Genomic DNA, 17,235 nt, shown 5'->3' with positions numbered 1-17,235 from the left:
ACATTCACCAAACGTGAACATAGGCTAAGGATGTGAATAACTCTCATGCTCGAAGCAAGGTGGAAAACACCACAGTGAACTACCCATGCTTTCGCAACAGAGCCTTCTCAAGGGCTATGTTGTAAAACAAAAATCAAGTTGGATCTTTAAGAAGAATAGGCCCCTGCCATAGCAGATCCATGTGGAATGGTAATCAGAGAGGATATTCCACCAGAAGCCTTCACAGATCTGCCTACCACGGCCTCCTGGGCCAACCTAGTACCACCAAAACTACCAACATTGTGTATATCTTGAATCTACAAATCATTCTGCCCAACATCGGTCAGGGGGAAAAGACATACAGAAGCTTCCCTTCCAGCCATTCCTACACGAGAGCATTAATGCCTGAAAATTTCTGATCTCTCCTGGGACTTAAGAAGCGAGGAACCTTCACATTGTGTAATGCCGCTAGCAAGCCTAGAAACAGGAGGTCTCAGTGGCCCACTATAAGCTAGAATGCTTTGCTGCACCATACCCTTTTCTCCTGGATTCAGACACTGTCTGCTAAGAAAGTGAGCTCTTACATTGTCTTTTCCTGCAGTGTGCGAGGCTGAGATATCCTGAAGATGTACCTTCGGTCATCCCATGAGTTGCGCTATTTCCTGCGACACTTGCTGGCTCTTGGTTACTCCCTGTTGATCTAAGTAAGCTACTGTCATTGCATTGTCTGACATTATGCGGACTACTCAATCCTGCAAGCGATCGACTAGTCGCAAGCCTGACAACCAAATGGCACAGGCTTCCAACAGATTGATACTCCAGAGGAACTCCTGCGTCCCAGCGTTTTCAACTCCTGTTAGTAAGCCTCTCAATCCTGGAGGCTCATATCTGTCAAGCATAGTAGCCAGTTCGGTGTTCGTAGGGAAATGCCCATCATTAGATGATGCACCTGCAACCATCACTGCAGTCGGATGCAGATCTCCACCAGTAACTGAAATCATATCAAGGAGTTCTGAGACTGTGGACTCCAATGCATAAGCAATGTGCGCTGAAGAGGACACAATGCACCCTTGCCCATGGAACCACCTCTTAGATGGCTGCCATCAACCTTCGCATCTGTAGATAAGACTACACTGCCGGGCATATCGTTTATGTCAATAGTCGCACCTGCGCCATCAGTTACGAATGCGGACCCCTAACAGAGACACCCGTCTTGCTTCGTGTCGAAAACGAACACGTAGATACTCCAGTGGCTGGGTTGGCTGCAGATTGGCTGCAGATTGCATATCCAGCATAGCTCTCTGCTTCATCGGCAGGGGGGGAAAGACTGATACTTCACTTTCAGTACATATCCAGCATAGCTCTCTGCTTCAACAGCAGGGGGCGGAAAGAGGAAAAGAGGATTTATATTCAGGCAACAACCAACAAGGAATGAATTACATAGTCTGGGCAAACAATTATGGGAGTAGCTTGCTTGTTACGGCGGTTACTACCCTGAATCAATTAAGCCATATACTTCACTGGGAATACATATCCAGCGCAACACACTGCTTCAACGGCAGGGGGAATAAAGAAAAGAGGAATTATATTTAGACAACTAACAAGGACTGAATGGCACAGGCTGAGTAAACAAGCATGGGAGTAACTTGCTTAATGCAGCAGTTGCTACCCCATACCAATTGAGCTGGATGTTTCGCTTGGATGCAGCTCCAGCGCTGCTTTCTACATCGATGGTGGGGGTGGAGGGAAACTGGAACCAGGGGGTTGCTGATGGGGGGCCAAGAGTAACAGATAAGCATGAGGAAAAAAAAATAAAGTGGAAAGCTTGCTGGGCAGACTGGATGAGCCGTTTGGTCTTCTTCTGCCGTCATTTCTATGTTTCATTTCTATAAGTTCACCACACAACCTAGTTCCTGCAACAAATAGATCACCTTCTGTGGGGCCTGAAAATTCTGTTTCATAGCTATTGGTCTGAATTAGCCAATTGTTGAAGTACGGGTGGATCAGAATGCTATCCTCTCTCAACACTGCTGCTACCAGCACCATGACCTTAGAAAAGGTTCTGGACATGGTGTCCAATCCAAAGGGTGGCATTCAAAAAGTGACAATGTCACCCCAAAACAGCAAAATGCAAAAAACGTTGATGCTCCAGCTGAATGGGAATATGCAGATACTCCTCTGACAACCAGCAATTTAATAATCCCCCCCCCCCGAATGTTCTGCTCTTTTCAGCAAGCGTAATGTTTCCATGTGGGAAAGAGCCACTTTCAAAAGCCAATTGACTCCTTTGAGATCCAGGATAGGGTAAAAAAATATCAGCCCAAATTATCTTGAAACATGAGCCCTGGTATCACAGCCCGCAGGTTGAGAAGTCCTGATACCTTATACTCCACTGCCTTTCTCTTCTTCGGAGAACTGCAGGGAGACGCCATGAAAACATCATAAGGCACACTGTGAAACTCCAGAAAAGTCATCTCATCACCTCCAGACCCCACTGATCTGACATGATCTTGATCCATCTATGATAAAAGGGAGAGACAGGCAATCCCCTACCTCCTGATCCTGGAAGTGGGTTGGCACACCCTCATTAAGGGGTTCGGGGAGGTACCGCTACTCGATCCCACATCCCATCTGGAGGGCCTGGGATGAAGGTCTGAACCTACCCAAGGGTCAAGCCGTATGAAAAGACGCTCTTCTGTAGGGTCGAAAACGTTTGAAAATCATCAGCACAACATAGCGTTCCAAACGAGTGTGGTGCCTGCTTTCAATCTGATAACCAAGGAACCTGGGACTCACCCCACTTATTGGCCATTTCTTTTCTTTTCTTTTTTTTTAACTCCTAAAACAGAGTGATCCTTAAAAGCCCATTTTGTATGAGTAGGCTTTGGATTGTCTCAGCACCCATTCATCACCCATAACTGACATTCAACCCTGCTTAGCTTCCGAGATTTATTTATTTATTTAATAATTTTTATATACTGTTGGTTCGGGAATCATCACAATGGTTTACATAAATTTGTAAAACAAGGAGAGTAAAAATCAAAGATACATTACAATTAGATGAAAATGCTAAGAGATAAAAATACTAACAGAGACAAAAAACGTATTTTGTAAATATTAAAATAATATGTTATTGAATAAAACTGTAATAGCGAGGGTGATTATATAAATAAAAGAGCTGAAGGCATGTAGAGTTAGGCAGACTGGAGGGTAAGGGGAGAGTGTTTAGATAATAAAATTAAAATAATAAATTATGTTGCATCCTGATGGGCTTTCATAAATAACCATGTTTTTACCTCTTTTCTAAAGGTTTTTAGCTCAGACTGAACGTAACTCTGTTGGGAGAGAGTTTCAGATTTTTACGTCTAGCCAGTGACAGTGCGCATTCTCGTACTTGGCTTAGATGAGCAGTATGTACGGGAAGGATAGAGAAGAGACCTTTATTGGCAGAGCGAAGGTTTCTTTGGTGGGTGTGAAGTCGAATGTTAGCATTAAGCCAGTCAGTTTGATCCCCATATATGATTTTATGTAGAATGCATAAACTTTTAAATTCTATTCAATATTTTACTGGTAGCCAATGCAATGAAATTAGAGTTGGGGTTATATGGTCATCTTTTAGTTCCTGTTAGAATTCAAGCTACAGTGTTCTGTAGAATTTCTAAAGGCCAAATAGTGGATGACGGTAAACCAAGTAGAAGTGAATTACAATAATCCATATTGGCGAAAATAAGTAACTGCAGTACCATTCTGAAGTCGGATGGGTTTAAGAGCGGTTCTAATCATTTTAACATTTGAATTTTGTGATATCCTTTTAATTTCAGTGAAATATGTTTTTTAAAATTCAGTTCACAGTCAATGGTTACCCCTAAGTCACGAACATGTGATACTGGCGTTAATGCCGTCAACTGATCCTCAAGATTTAAGGGAGGTAGAGTACCAATGATTGGTCTTCTGTCCAAAAGAATGACTTCCATTTTATCGACATTTAATATGAGTTTTAAATGTGTTAGTAACTGTTTGATTGTGGATAAATACATTGCTGTTAATTTGTAGGTAAACTCTACATTTATGTAGGTAAACCATAGAGTTTACCTACATAAATGTAATATGCTATTACATTTATGCTGTTTACAGCATAAATGTAATAGGTTAGGCTAAGACCAGAAAGGGGGAGAATATAAATGTTAAATAAAGTGGCGGATAATGCTGATCCTTGAGGTACTCCTATATTTAAGGTTATTTTTTCTGAAATGCAATTTTTAACTTTGACTTGAAAATGTTGATTTGAAAGACAGGAAGAGAACCAATATAGAGTGGTATTTGAAAGTCCGATATCAGCTAATCTATTGAGTAAAATCATGTGATTAACAGTATTGAACGCTGCGGATAGAGTAGACGAAACTGAGCTCATCCACAGAGGAGAGGCCGTAGGGCACTGCTCTGAATTCAAACTAGACTCATCGACTTCCTAAAAGAGAGCAAGGAAGAGCGATCCATCAGGAAGCAGCAAGAGGCCATCTGCAATTCATTGCCACCACCTCGAGACTTGCTTAAGGATATCCTCAATTCTCCAATCCTGCACCTCCTTCAAACCACACCCCCTTCCACAGGGATAGTTGCCCGCTTGGTGATGGAACACACCAGCGCATCCACTTACAGAAAGCACAACTGCTCTATCTTTCTGTCAGATCCTGGGGGTTCCTCACTACCAAGGCTCATCCCCCTGTAAAAAATAAAATAGCATCTAAGATGCCCCATTCAAGATCAATTCTTGAATTTCGTCCATAATGCTTCACAGAATGAATCTAAATGGGATTCTTTTTTGGTTTCAGCACCCAGCATCTTCAGTGCCTGGGAGATTCGAGCTGGCAACCCATCTCTATGAAGAAACGCAGCATTGTGCTATACAGTTGCAACCCCAGAGGAATTTCCCATCCTCCAGGGAATAAGGACTGCTTTCACCATCCGTGCCACCTGGGTCCCTATCAGCGTGACCCACAGCAGGAGCAGACACACTCCGCTTACCCACGGCACTAGGTGTGCAGGGATTCGCAGACTGCGATCCTGAACTCTTAGGCGTACCATGTCGGTGACTGAGCAAAACCTGCAACCAGGGCCTAGCCAAATGGCTGTTCAACCCGCCAAGCTGTTTTGTAGCAGACCTGTATGTAAAAAAGCGCACAAACGCCGCTGCAGCCCATACCAAAACCAGGATGTGCCGGGTCCTGCACCCAGTGAGAAGCCTTCCCCCGATGATGATACAGTTAGGGGAGCCCCAAAACCTGGCAACACCTCTGACAGGTTCCCCTCCTGACTCATTCCCACATCATACTGGGAAGGGCGGGCTCAGCAAAAAACAGCCGAAGAAAACTCTCCTTGAGCCTCTAAGTAGCACTGATACAAGTTAGTGGGGGGTGTCAAATTGAGATGCCTGAAAATGGTAAACAGCACAAAAATAAACGCCCGCTAGCAGCACGTTCCCAAAGCGTCTGACCATTGTGCGCCCACCCAAATGACCATGGACAAGGCAGCCAAAATCAAGGCCTATTCAATAAGCATCCAAAAATTATAGGCGTGTATCTCCCAGGTAGGCACCCACCTGAGCATCCCCCTGAGCATCCACATCGAGGTACATACCCAGGCATGCAAGCACGAGCCGACAGACAGTGTTTCACGGCAGACTTGTGCACAGAAAAGCACGCAAAAACCACCACAGCCTACCATGCGGCGTCTAAGCAAAGCCTGAAAGCAGGGGCTAGTCAAAAAGGCTGCTCAACCCGCCAAGCTGCCACAAGTCCCCCAGCTCCCTCAGAGGTGGGAATGGACGTCAGATTGGCGTGCTGACGCTCGGATACCAGAAAGGGAATGGAAACCCTCACTCCTTCCTCTTTTTTTCCTTACCTGAACTCAGCCTGTCCCAGCCAAGTATAGAGTCCATCTCTGGCTGAAGGAGGAGAGGGCAAAGGCCTTCATTGCTGTGCTCAGCTTCCTGAATCCGCTAGCCTCTCAGCTGTTTTTTTGGTTTATTTTTTACAGCTATGTCTACGCTGGAAAACCAACTACCGGACAGAAGCACTCGTCTGAGGGAGGGATCCACAGATATCACACCTCAGGAGGGACCATAAGGTATCACCACTAGAGAGCAGGGCGAATCAATTTCCTCCTTCATTTTCTATTTTTTTTTTTTTACATAGGGAGATGCAAATCCACCATCGGCTGGAGTTGGAGAATACTGGCGGGTTAATACCGGTGCAGGGGTATATATACCGTGATGTCAGCTTTGCTCCATCTCAATTTGCTGGTAGTGCTGCATAACCCACTGGTGTGGATTAACCTGTCTGAATGCTAAGAAAGAGATATTGCAAGTAGTGATAAATTTGGGCAAACGCCACTCCTAGGCACTGTCAGTGCCAATCCCATGCTACCTTCTCTCCCTCCCTTTGGAAACCTCCAAGCCCTACACCACCATTTTGCCTTTCCATAGACCTCTGCTCCAGCAAAGCAAGGGGACTAATCATGTGCAGAGAGGCCCTGCACATTCTGGTATTTTGTATGGGGGCAGGGCATGTGAGGATAGGATTAGTCTCTGTGTTTAATGCATTGAGGATTGCATCACTGGAACAGAATTTTGGGGGAAGGGGCAATGTCAGTGGCAGCAGGAGAGGCACTTTCAGAGGCCCAGGGCAGGATTACCAGTCTGTGGGGTAGCAGGAAATTTGCTGCCCCTTTCCCCCAAATTTTACTAAATTAGATAAAGAACTAATAAGCCTATGTATAACTATAGGTCTGATGGGGGTGGGGGGTGGGGTTGTTTGAGAGAGTGCCTAGAGTATAGCTGAGAAGGAGAGAATGGATGGGCAGAAGGAGGGGAAAGGGGTGGGAACACCTATAGAAAGCGGATGAAGAATGTCTGGAAGAGAGAGGGAAGAATGTCTGGAGGGAGAAAGGATAAGAGAGAGAAAACACTTGGAGGAAGGAAGAGGATGGAGAGGAAATAATGCCTAGAGAAGGGAGGAAGGGAGGGGAGACAATATTTGGAGGAGGAAGAAAAAATCTGAAAGAAGGGAGAGAGAATGCATGGAGGAAAGGGAGGTGGAGGAAGAGGGCAAGTGAACAGATGGAGAGAGGTATGAAGGGGAGAATGCCTGAAGGAAAGAAAGGGTGAGAAGAGGAAGAAACTACCTGGATGGAGGGGAGGGGGGGGAGGTATCATTGACAATTTTCACCCATGGTGTCATTTGCTTTCAATCTGGCCCTGAACATAAGGAATAGGGGCTCGTGATATCACTGCCTGCTCTACTGCACAAAATGACAGCTCCCAGCAATATAATAGTGATGTCCAGAAGCAGTTCTCAATGTGAGAAACAAGGGCCTTATGCCATCACTACCTGCTCTGCCGCCACTGTAGGCACAAAATTGTTTCTCCTGGCAGTAGTAGCTTGAAGAGGCAGGGCCTGCAGTAATTTGTAATTTGACCTAGATTTATTTATTTTAAATTTAGCTCATGCCTTTTCATTGGTAGCGCAAGGCTAATTATATTCAAGTACAATAGATATTTCCCTATATTCAGAGGACTTACAAACTAAGTTGTGCTTGAGGCAATGGAGTGTGAAGTGACTTGCCCAAAATCACAAGAAGCAACAGCGGATTTTAAACTCTGGTGTTCCTGGTTCTCAGCTCATTGTTCTAACCAGTAAGCCACCACAATAGGTTTATCACAGACACAGTGATACTATATAACACTATACTGCACAGCTGAGACATCTGTGGTACTCTAGGCCAATCCTATATATCAATTACTTTTAAGTTCCCTCTAATTAGCTTCTGTTTTTAGTAACTAGACAATATAATTGATCACTGTTTTCTTGTGGAAATAAATGTACATTACATTTTGCCATAAAATATTTTAGTATTATTTCTTTTTACATGGAAAGACCCACAGTCTCTTCTAATAACCCATTTTCTTAAGTGCTAACTCCCACACCTGCAATCTGAGGCCTTGCTTAGAAGTTTCTTAGTAGTACTCATACACAAAGAGGCTAACACTGAGAAAAGTGATGAACGGACAACTTATCTGGCTAAAGTTAGTAGGATAAGCTGTTCAGGATATTCAGCAGGTAAGAGTTCTGATGAATACACTTTCCTAAAGTTATCAGAGTATGTGTGTCTATATAATTTTCAAACCTAACTGGCTATGTTTGAATAGCCCAGTTTTAAAATGTATTTGGGTACATGTGCTCAGATAGTTTTGGTCTTAAATCAGCTATATTTAAACAAATCAGGTTAAGTGGCAGCAAAATGAAATTTAAAATAAAAAATATCTGGTTCCACTGGAATGATTTCCCAACCCTTCACCCCCCCCCCCCCCCTAAAAATCTCTAACTTAGTGGGGCAAAGTATGTGAAACCCCCCTCTCCCTGAGGAGTCTCCTCACTCCCTTCCCTCCTCCACAGAATTCAGCAAATAGATGTTGCCTATGGGCCCTCTCCTCATGCCCACCCTCCCACCTGGATGCGAATAGGGACTCTCCCACCCCACCCACCATGCCAAAAAACCCCATACTGCTGAAAGCGCAGTAGCATTATAGTGCTCCCGGCTGCATCCAGGGTTGCTGTCAAAGCAAATATAGCTGGTTAAGACTAAAGTTATCCAAAACATGTACCTGGATAACTTTAGATCTGTTTTCACTATGGATAGACTTACTTGGCTAAACTGAGCCAGATAACACAGTGATATCTGGCTAGTTTAAGCCCAACCTGTGCAACACCACTCTTTTTATCCAAATAAGTTTTAGCTGGATAATTACCTTATCTTGCTTAAAATTATCCAAACAAGGGGAAATATTTAAACCACAAACTTGTTTGGTTAAGTCCCAAACTTAGCCAGACATGCACAGAGAAAAAGAAGTGAAGTAAAGGCACATACCTCCCCCTTCCCGCTGAGGCTTCAGCACAAATCTGTCTGGGGCAGCGATGGCCATGGCAACTGTCTTATCTCCATCTTCACCCTATTGAGGGAAATACAGTATTAGCAAGATTGTAAAAGTCTTCATCTTTCGAGTTTCCATTGCTTAAGTATGCAAGGATGGCACAGACACACACCACAAATTCTAACACATGGGACACAGATTTCCATCCACCCATAAACCGTATCAGGGCCCTACTATCATACAATAAGAACAAAGCAAAATAGGTATTCTGAAGAAGCCATGTCCTAGATCATATTGAGAAAGGAGAAACAGTGATGAATGAATTATCATTTCTGCACTTTTGGAAAGAGTAAATCCAGAATTAAAAATCGTGTGAAGATGATGCATCTGTGGGTAGGAAATGTGCACATGGGCTGTACTTAAGACTTCTAGAACTCAGGTGGTCAGTTCAAGTCAGTGTTCCCTAGTCTTACATACCTTTCAAATATTCTTCTATTCGTGCTCAGGGCAGAAAAAGTTTATTTGGTAGGTATGTGCTGTCATTTTAAAATGACCAAAGTTCTTGTTTCCTGGGTTTTGCATCTGTCACAAACCAATGAAATCTTGCTTATGTTTCCCCATGCTCTGCTCATTCTCTCAGTGCTTACTCTGGATGGGCAAGCATTAGGCCTATAGGGTAAACTCTAGTGACCCTAAACAGTATGTGCATTATGAATTTAAGGTCTACTGCTATGCACACAAACTGGCGCAAGTACCCATCCTCTACTATTTTAGCCTCTTATAAACACACTCTACACACTTACAGAACAGCAATCCAAAAAAACAAAAAAAGATTACTATGCCCGTAAAATCCATAACTACCAACATAACGCCAAAGCCCTTTTCGCTTATGTCTCTAGCCTTACTAAAACATCACCACCCCCTTGTCGCCGACAATGATGCCTTAGACAAATGTAATGAAATAGCTCTCTTTTTCCACAACAAAGTTGACAAGCTTATGTCTCGATTCCCACCCCCCACTTCCCCTCCCACGTCTCCCAAAAAAAACCTAAACATTTCTTTCAACTCCTTCGAACTGACCTCCGCATCTGAGATAGCAACAATCCTAAAGAAAATGAAACCCTCCTCTCACCCGAAGGACACTATCCCAACGAAATCTCTTCTCACCATCCCAGATATTATTGCCAAACCACTATCAGACATCATAAACTGCTCTCTCTCCCTCGGACAAGTTCCCTCCGCTTGGAAACAAGCCACCATCAAACCTATTCTAAAGAAATCAAACCTAGACCCCTCCTACCCTTCAAACTTCTGCCTGATTTCTAATCTCCCATTCCTAGCTAAAGTACTGGAAAGGGTGGTCAACTTGCAACTTATGGACCATCTGGAACAACACGACACCTTATTCCCATCACAATACAGCTTCCGTAAGTTCTTCAATACGGAAACCCTCTTAATATCTCTCTCAGATACTCTACTCAAAGGACTCGACAAAGGCCAGTCCTACATTCTAGCCATGCTAGACATCTCTGCTGCTTTCAACACGGTCAACCATAACATTCTAATTGACCGCCTCTCTGAAATAGGTATTTCTGGAATTGCCCTCAGCTGGTTTAAATCATTCCTCAGCAACAGACTCTATAAGGTCAAAATAGGCAATCATGAATCGAACCCCATTAACCTTACCAGTGGGGTCCCCCAAGGTTCCTCCCTCTCCCCAACACTCTTCAATATCTACCTACTACATCTGTGCCAACTCCTCGCAGAACTAGGTCTAATACACTACATCTACGCAGATGATGTACAAATACTCATCCCCATCACGGATTCCCTACCTAAAGCTTTCCAGACCTGGGACTCCTGTCTCACCTCCATCAACCTACTCCTAACCAACCTTAACCTCGCCCTAAACACTACAAAAACTGAGCTACTTCTCATCTCCCCAGCCCACCACAACCCCCTTCCCTCTAATCAACCATCTCCCTTTCCCCAGCACATCAGGGATTTAGGTGTTTTTCTCGACAGCCATCTTACTTTAAAAAAATTCATCAAAAATACCACTAAAGATTGCTTCTATAAACTACAAGTCCTTAAGAAACTCAGATCCTTCCTCCATCTGCACGACTTCCGAACTGTTCTCCAAGCCACTTTATTCAGCAAGATAGACCACTGCAACACCCTACGTTTGGGCCTTCCCGCAATATCCATCAAACCTCTCCAGATGCTGCAGAACGCAGCAGCTAGAATCCTGACCAACTCCCGCAGAATAGATCACATTACTCCAATCCTCAGAGATCTCCACTGGCTCCCGATTCCCTCCAGAATACTTCACAAGATCCTTACAATTATCCACAAAACACTACACCACCAGAATATACATTGGCTCAATGACTCCCTCCAATATCACACCTCCATCAGATCAACTAGAGCTGCCTATAAAGGCCATTGACTATATCCTCTCATAAACTCACTTTCCACTCCTCCACTAAAGATCGTGCCTTCTCTGCAGCGGGCCCTGCACTATGGAATTCAATGCCCCCAGAACTATGCCAAGAACACTGTACAATAACCTTAAAAAAAAAAAACCAAAACCATAACAACGCCCTCTGCTACTCCCTCTGAATAAGCACTCACCCCCCCCCCTCCCCTCCTGTCTAGGAAACCTTTACCCCCAAATCTAGTTATCATTCAGTTAACTTTAGAATATAATAATTTATGCAGAACCGTGTAAATAGTTCTTCTAAGCAACATGTATCCTAATCTATGACTATGGACCTTTTTCTCTTTCTCTATTTCCCTTCTTGTTCCTTCACCTCCCTGTTACCATATAACTTTATGCTTCCACTTTCAAAATTGTTTTATGTAACCCCGTTATCTGTAAACCGATGTGATATGCAAATGAACCTCAGTATATACAAGTTTTTAAATAAATAAATAAACAAACAAAAAGTGCAAGCCTAAAGCAATGCAAACATGGGGTTTGCAGCCATGTGATGATTTTGGCAACTTTATAGGAGATAGTCTTTTCTTCTCTGTGTGAAAAACAGCTTGTTTCTTTATATCAGAGAGTTGTTATCACCTCCCAAATGAGAGGAGAACCTTGGACAAGAACTGTGAAATGTGTCCTTAGTAAAAAGTTTGTATTCAGCTATGAAATGGGTATTGTTTTAGCACCTGTTTCGCTAACAAACTCTCTGAACTTCACTAACTCATATGAGAATATTCCTATGTATCAGGACTCAGATGACATCATTTGCATCCCACCAATCCTGTGTCTATAGAAGGTGGCGATATCCAAAAAAGATCAATGTTTGAACTTATGGAACTGAATATTCAAGAGCTTTGACTCTGAGAAAAGAGATACTGAGTTATCCAAGTGGCGGCTCACCTCACGGACTACCTGAAAGCTTGGTTTTGAGAGCTTTTGCTGCCAGAACTGACTGTGCAAGTCACTACAACTGTGGCTTGTAAGCTAAGACTCAGCACAGTTGCACCAAAACAAAGCAACTGTTTTGCTAATTATTCCCTTGGAAGCATTTCAGTCAATATATTATTATCCTTTTTCTGCTATCATATCTCATGGAAACTTCTGTGAGACTTTTTGGGTTTTATTTAAGCTTCTCTGGCTTACCCTATGGTGTCGAGGCAGATCCATGGATTTGTGCGGTACCTTGGAGGGTGATAACTGCAGAGTCAGACTTAGAAATAATGCTTATAAGTTCTGATTACCTTACTTGACAGTGCTTGTGCTGTGAAACTGAAACTGTAATAAACTAAACTAAACAAAACCAAAGAAAAGAAATAATTACACTGTATTAAATTGTTTTACTTATGCTACTAATAATATTAACTTACTACCTCATAAAAGAGTTTAACTGCTTCATAAAACTAATGAAATTTGTATCATAAAGGTACCGGATTAAATTCTGTTAATCAAATGTAAGATACCCACCAGATCTTACAAGTCCCATGCTTGCCAACAATTAAGCTCCCTCTCCTTCTTCCAAAGGATCACAGTCTTTAGAAGCAATGCTGCCCTGAATCGCTGGCCAACTGGTCTTTTAGGTCAGGGAGCAAAAACCCAGCAACCAAATTACTCCCCTGGCAGCAGACTTCCCTGTCTGCCAGGCCTCAGGTACCACCTCTGGCAAGAGGCCTGATTTCTCAGTTGTGTTGGAGCAAAAGACAAAAGCTTGACTCAAGGTATGACTTATTATATTGTAGCAAAGTAGCTACTTTGTTACATATAAAACCCTGGGCCAGCATCAGGTTGACTATAAATGATGTAACACCAGGTTTCCCATGAACATGCAGCACACTGTGGGAGAGAAGTGGATCATTTCTGTCCATGATCCAGTTCCGAAGCAAGTGGCTCTATTCAGCAGCCAGAAGGCCTGCTATCCAAGGCCAACCAAGTCTCCATGTCACTGCATTATTGTCCCATGTAGAGGGGTTTCTGAATTAAAAGCGTTCAGTCAATGTGCTCCTCAGCCAACCACATACACTAAATGTCTGAACCTGCAATTCCTCTCGTAATAAACATGATTACTATTTGAAAATCAGATCATCAGTAAGATATTTGATTTATAATCTGCCCTTCAAGCTCTTAAAACTAACCCATCTCACATCACTATCAGTGGGCAAACAATCCAATGCTTGGTGAATTCTGCTTCACAATGATAGAAAGAACTGACACTAAAGATTCAAAAAGTAGTGTTGCTATAATTTTTTGGCAACAACAAACCAGTTACACATGTGATAACTTTTCTAACACCTGTTTAAAACCCAAAAAGTCAGAAGGGTTGTGAGGCTCTGCTTTCATAGTCTATATTCATACTGAAAATAAAGATCAAGCAAGCTTTTGCCCTCATGCTGCATGCAAGGTTTCTGTCCTCCCTGACCTCACCTTAGGATACCTGCATTACGGTCTGGCAGGTGTACAATCCAGAACAGGTCACACCCAGTACATACTGGGTGCCTGTTCTGGAAGGGCCGCCCCTTCCTCATCTCATCAGATAAGTGAAAAATAAAACCGATGAGTATGGTATTTCACTAGCAGCCCAAAGGTCTACCACTCATCCTACATCTCTCATGTCTCTTCACAGTGCGAGACTAAAACCAGGCTCAATAGGGTTTTCTTTCCCTTATAATTCTGCCAAGTCCATTTGCTTGGCTGTGGTTTCACTAAATGGTAAGTAACGGCAATAGGAATCTTGTTCATCCATTCATGCACATCACTAATTAAATGAGGCATTTAGCTACCTTAAGAGTCATAGCTACTCCCACTGTTTACCCATGCTTCATTGAATTTCTTCACTTTGACATTCAGAGCACTGGGCAAAAACATCACATCCACACCTGCTGTGGTTTTATGATTCTTTGTTTTAAACTGTCACATTCCCCTGGACCACACCAGTTCTAAGTCAGCTGCTAGGTGCTGGCCAAGGCAAAGTTCCAGCCCATCTCCAACCCCAGGGAGGAAGGGGGAGAGAGGCCCAAAACAGGTGGGATGAGCCACAGGAAGGGTTCAGCTTGCATCTAGTCACCACTTCTAGCTGCAGTTCATGCCCCACCCCACCCCAATCAACTCAGCCCTTAAGAGTCAACCGTTATTTTGCAGTTATAGATCTAACTTGCCAACTTCCCTTGCCTATATTGTTTTAACATGCCAGAGGCTGTTCACCTTGGAGGCCTCCTGCGAATATGGGTATAGCCTACCACAGCATGAGTGCTTTCTAAGGCTAAGGCCCCGCTCTAGGGGCAAATACTTGACAGAGGCAAAATCCAGCACTCTGGGCCATTAGGTAAGGGGGAGGTCTGAGGGCTCCACTACTGTTCACGGTGAATTATTAGGTCTCAGGGCACTTTAAAATGATGGTGGCCTCATGCAAAGTGGGCCATCATCATGGATTTTTTGGGGGGTCCTGCTGAACTATTTTATTCTCATGGAGTTTTTCAATGATAAAAAATAATGTGGCGATTCTGCGGCAATATTTTCCTAAGGAGATGCAAAATATTGTAGGAACACCACCTCTGCCCCTCCCCTCTGTGATATTTCATCCCTTCTAGGGTAAAATATCATGGCTTCGTAAATCTCCCTGTAACTTTGTACCTGAGGCATTGAAGGGTGAAGTGGCTTGCCCAAGATCACAAGGAGCGGCTTCCCTGGTTTGCAGTCCATTGCTCAAAACTGGTATTTTGACGTGAAGCATTTTCTAGGTAGTAATGAGCAATGAAAGTATGGCTAAAAGACTAAGTGGAAGTTTTTTAGATTTATTCTATGAAAGCAGAACAAAGATGGGCTAAGGAAACTGCCATAGCTTTGACAGGTTTTTACCTTACTTGGAAGTTATTGTCCTGATTGATTATAACAAGAAATTGAATCAGAGATCCATGTGGATTTATAAAAGCAAGTTTGCTTACCGTAAACAGTGTTTTCCATTGATAGCAGAATGATTTAGTCATGCTGTCAGGGGAAGGGGGGGGACACGTTATCCGGTAGTCACGGGGCAGAGATTTCTCTCTAAGCGCGAGAAGTCTTTTCATGTGGCTACTTACCACGCGTATCGAGCGTTCTCCTCAGTTGGTTATTAAGCAGATATGCAACGGTACCGTAGCGTATGGCTGTCCAGGGAGGTGGGAGGGGATGCATGGCAAAAAAAAAAACCTGCTATCTATAGAAAACACTGTTTGCTTACCGTAAACTTGCTTTTTTCTGTTGATAAGAAAGCTTATTTAACCATGCTGTCTGGGAGCCCCAAGCTGAAGGTCGCTTGCTATGATGTAACATTTGTGGATGTTATAAGCAACCCAAGGCCCAGATTTTAAAGGGTTTAGGCGCGTGACTGGGCCTTACGCGCGCCGGTCCAATTTTCAAAGGCCCGGTCATGTGCATAAGTCCCGGGGCCGAAGGGGTGGGGTGGGGCGGGGCTAGAGGCCCCCTGCACAGCAGTCATTGTGCGCGCAAGTTGCACTAATGTGCACTCCCTTGCACGCACCGACCCCTGATTTTATAACATGCGCGCGCATGTTATGAAATTGTGCATCCATTGCGCGCGCACACATACGTTTTAAAAATTTACCCCTAAAGTTTGTGGACAGCCATTATTTCTGTTGGACGTGATGCAACACCACAGATTCCACTGCACTGTCCGCTGCTAATTGTGGGTGAAGACAGTAATGGGACGTGAAAGTGTGTACTGATGACCACGTCGCTGCTTTGCAAATTTCTTAAACTAGAACATTATGTAGGTGTGCCAATGAAGTTGCTATTGCTCTAACCCAGATCTTTCCAAACTGTGTGTCACGACATGTTAGTGTGTCACCTGCAGTGTGAAGGTGTTTTGCCCGGTCCACATAGCAGCAGGGCCGGCGGAAGCAGGGAACTACAGCAGGAAGATCGGTGGGGCCGTGGTGAAGCTTACCTCACTATGGCCAGAAGAAAAAGGTCACGTTCACTCCTCCTCCTTCCTGCCTGCGCAGCCCCGGAAGAAAAACGTTGCCGGAGCCGCGTGGACAGGAAGGAGGAGGAGCATCTGCTGGGTACAGAAGAAGAGCAGCGTTAATGGGCCGCTGCATATCCCACGTTGCGGTGGCCCGAGAAGAGGAGGAAACCCGGTAGTAGGACCACTGTGAGAATGAGAACTTGATTGTGTGTTTGAGGGAAGAAGACAGATGGAGAGAAAAGAAATAGAAAAAAAAAAAAGACCCTGTAAAAGGAATTGGCAAAAAAACAAGAAAGGGAAGGTGGGGAAAAAAAAGCCTGTGACCAACCGATTAGAAAACTAAGATCAGACAGCAAAGGTAAAAAAAAAACCAATTAATTTTTAGTGATTGGCATATGTCATTTTTGGGAATGTGCAAGAGTAGCACTTTCTCTATGCTGATCTCGCAATGTACGAGATCAGCATAGAGGAAGTGGAAGCCCGCAAATATTTAATACCGCAGGGCCTGCACAGAGGAGGCAGCAGAACAGGCTTCAGTGCCAGTAACAGCAATCAGCACCCTCCCCAAATATCCACATGGCAGCAGCGACAGCAGTAGCAGAGGAATGAGAGAGGCTCTGAAGTTGCTGGTAACCTTGCACACACTGCCTTCAGTGTGTGCAAGGTATGAATAGGAAGTCTACCTGGGGGTGTATATGTGTGAATGCATGGATGCCTGCCTGAGACTGTATCTGTGTATGAGAATGAATGGGTATCTTCCTGGGGTTTGTCTGTGTGAGAATAGGTGCCTGCCTGTATGTGGTGTATGTGTGTGAGAATAAATTGGTGCCTGTCTGCCTGCCTGAGGGTCTCTGTGTGTGTGTGAGAATGAATGTGTGCATG

General features: G+C 43.9%; 1 protein-coding gene across 1 annotated transcript in view; it reads right to left on the bottom strand.

Moving 5' to 3' along the window:
• GSS (glutathione synthetase) overlaps positions 1-17,235 on the bottom strand; it is a 153,080-nt gene that overhangs the window by 25,590 nt on the left and 110,255 nt on the right. Inside the window, exon 11 of the mRNA XM_029614256.1 lies at positions 8,905-8,986. Within this exon, the coding sequence (XP_029470116.1) occupies positions 8,905-8,986 (82 nt within the window). The remainder of the gene's footprint in view (positions 1-8,904; positions 8,987-17,235) is intronic.

The sequence above is a fragment of the Rhinatrema bivittatum genome, chromosome 8 (assembly GCF_901001135.1).
Source record: "Rhinatrema bivittatum chromosome 8, aRhiBiv1.1, whole genome shotgun sequence".
Taxonomy (NCBI): Eukaryota; Metazoa; Chordata; class Amphibia; order Gymnophiona; family Rhinatrematidae; genus Rhinatrema; species Rhinatrema bivittatum.
The sequence above is the reverse complement of the archived record's forward strand: the minus strand, read 5'-3'. Positions and strand labels throughout refer to the sequence as shown.